General features: G+C 36.3%; 1 protein-coding gene across 1 annotated transcript in view; it reads left to right on the top strand.

The window, feature by feature from the left end:
* The window catches only part of LOC106536739 (cationic trypsin), a gene marked incomplete in the record, with an annotated part of 18,138 nt that extends 16,944 nt beyond the window's left edge, over positions 1 to 1,194 (top strand). Inside the window, 1 exon segment of the mRNA XM_014034060.1 lies at positions 108 to 1,194. Coding sequence (XP_013889514.1) covers positions 108 to 413 — 306 coding nt within the window.
* Positions 1,195 to 1,420: the final 226 nt, after the last annotated feature.

Raw genomic sequence — 1,420 nt, 5'->3', positions numbered from 1 at the left:
ATTGAAGATGCTTTTTGTTTGATTGAATAATAAAAACACAAATTTACCTCCATATTTTTCCAGCATGACTCAGCGTTCTGTCATTAAATCCTTTCCCATGTGTTCAGGGGGACTCCGGCGGTCCGTTGGTCAGTAAAAATGGAACAAGGTGGGTCCAGGCTGGAGTTGTTAGTTTTGGAGACGGCTGTGCCCGGCCCAATATACCAGGAGTCTACGCCCGGGTCTCACGATACGAGTCCTGGATCAGCAGCACGGTCACTGGACAACAGCCGGGATTTGTCAACATTCAGAACACGTCGGTTCTTGCAGTGGTTTCACCAGGATCATCAGGAGCGGGTCACTTCAGCTCCCTGTCCATCCCTCTGCTGCTGTCCGTCATTCCTGTTGTCTTCTCTGTCTTTGTCCTCTCATGAGCCTCACCTGGGCAGGTCAAACCATCAGCCGAGCGTTCAAATATACAGCAAATAAGGTTTTGCACATAAATTCTGATATTTCCTCTTCCTGACTCATGCTTTTATTTTACAAAACAAACAAATTTAAACCAGCTTTCTGCAGCTATTAGTTAGCACTTCACTACTTTTAGCTTTAGCTAGCATGTTGCTAATCTTTGCGTCTAGCTATCATTTTGCTAATTTAGCAGTAAGCTAGCTTTTTGCTATACTGTCAGGCTGGCTATAAATAACTAGTCCTTTGCTTCTTTGAATGTTTTGCTGGCATTTTGCTACTTTAGCTTTAGCTATCATCTTGCCAATTTAGCCTCTAGCTAGTTTTACATGTTTAGCAATGAGATATTTTTGCTCCTATTAGGTTTTAGCAACAGTTTAGCAACTTTTAATCAGTCCTTTGCTACTTTAAATGTTTTTGCTGCTATTAGCTTTAGCTTACTTTTGACCAAGTTTAGCTTCTAGCTACCATTACGTTCATCCTGCAATCAACTAGAGTGTTGCTACTTTCCATTTTCAGCTAAAATTTTATTACATTTAGCTGCTGTCTTCTTACATTTTGCTAGTTTAGACTTTTGTTTGAAATTTTGTTTCTTTTAGCTTTTAGCTAATGTTTTATTTCCTTTAGCTTTTACTGCTTCCTTTGGTTGACCCAAAATATTCCGTTTAAGCCTCTTTAACAAAACATTTGAGCTTGTTCTCCTTTTTTCTATAGTTTTTATTTATTGTAAAACAATAAAGTTTGCAAAGTGTTTACGTGCCAAATACAAAAAATAAAATGTTCAAAATTAAACTTAATTTAAAATCGACATTTTATCAGCATGAAGAAAAATGTTAAAACAACAAAATAAAGAAAACCATTGAAAATATGGTTTAAAGAGGCATCAACAGAATGTGAATATTTGAAATATTTTACACTTAAAGTGATGATTTATTTTAAACACCTGATAGAAATTTTGTTGTTTTTTTTATTTTAC

This window comes from Austrofundulus limnaeus, unplaced genomic scaffold (genome assembly GCF_001266775.1).
Source record: "Austrofundulus limnaeus strain Quisiro unplaced genomic scaffold, Austrofundulus_limnaeus-1.0 Scaffold1952, whole genome shotgun sequence".
Lineage (NCBI taxonomy): Eukaryota > Metazoa > Chordata > Actinopteri > Cyprinodontiformes > Rivulidae > Austrofundulus > Austrofundulus limnaeus.
The sequence above is the reverse complement of the archived record's forward strand: the minus strand, read 5'-3'. Positions and strand labels throughout refer to the sequence as shown.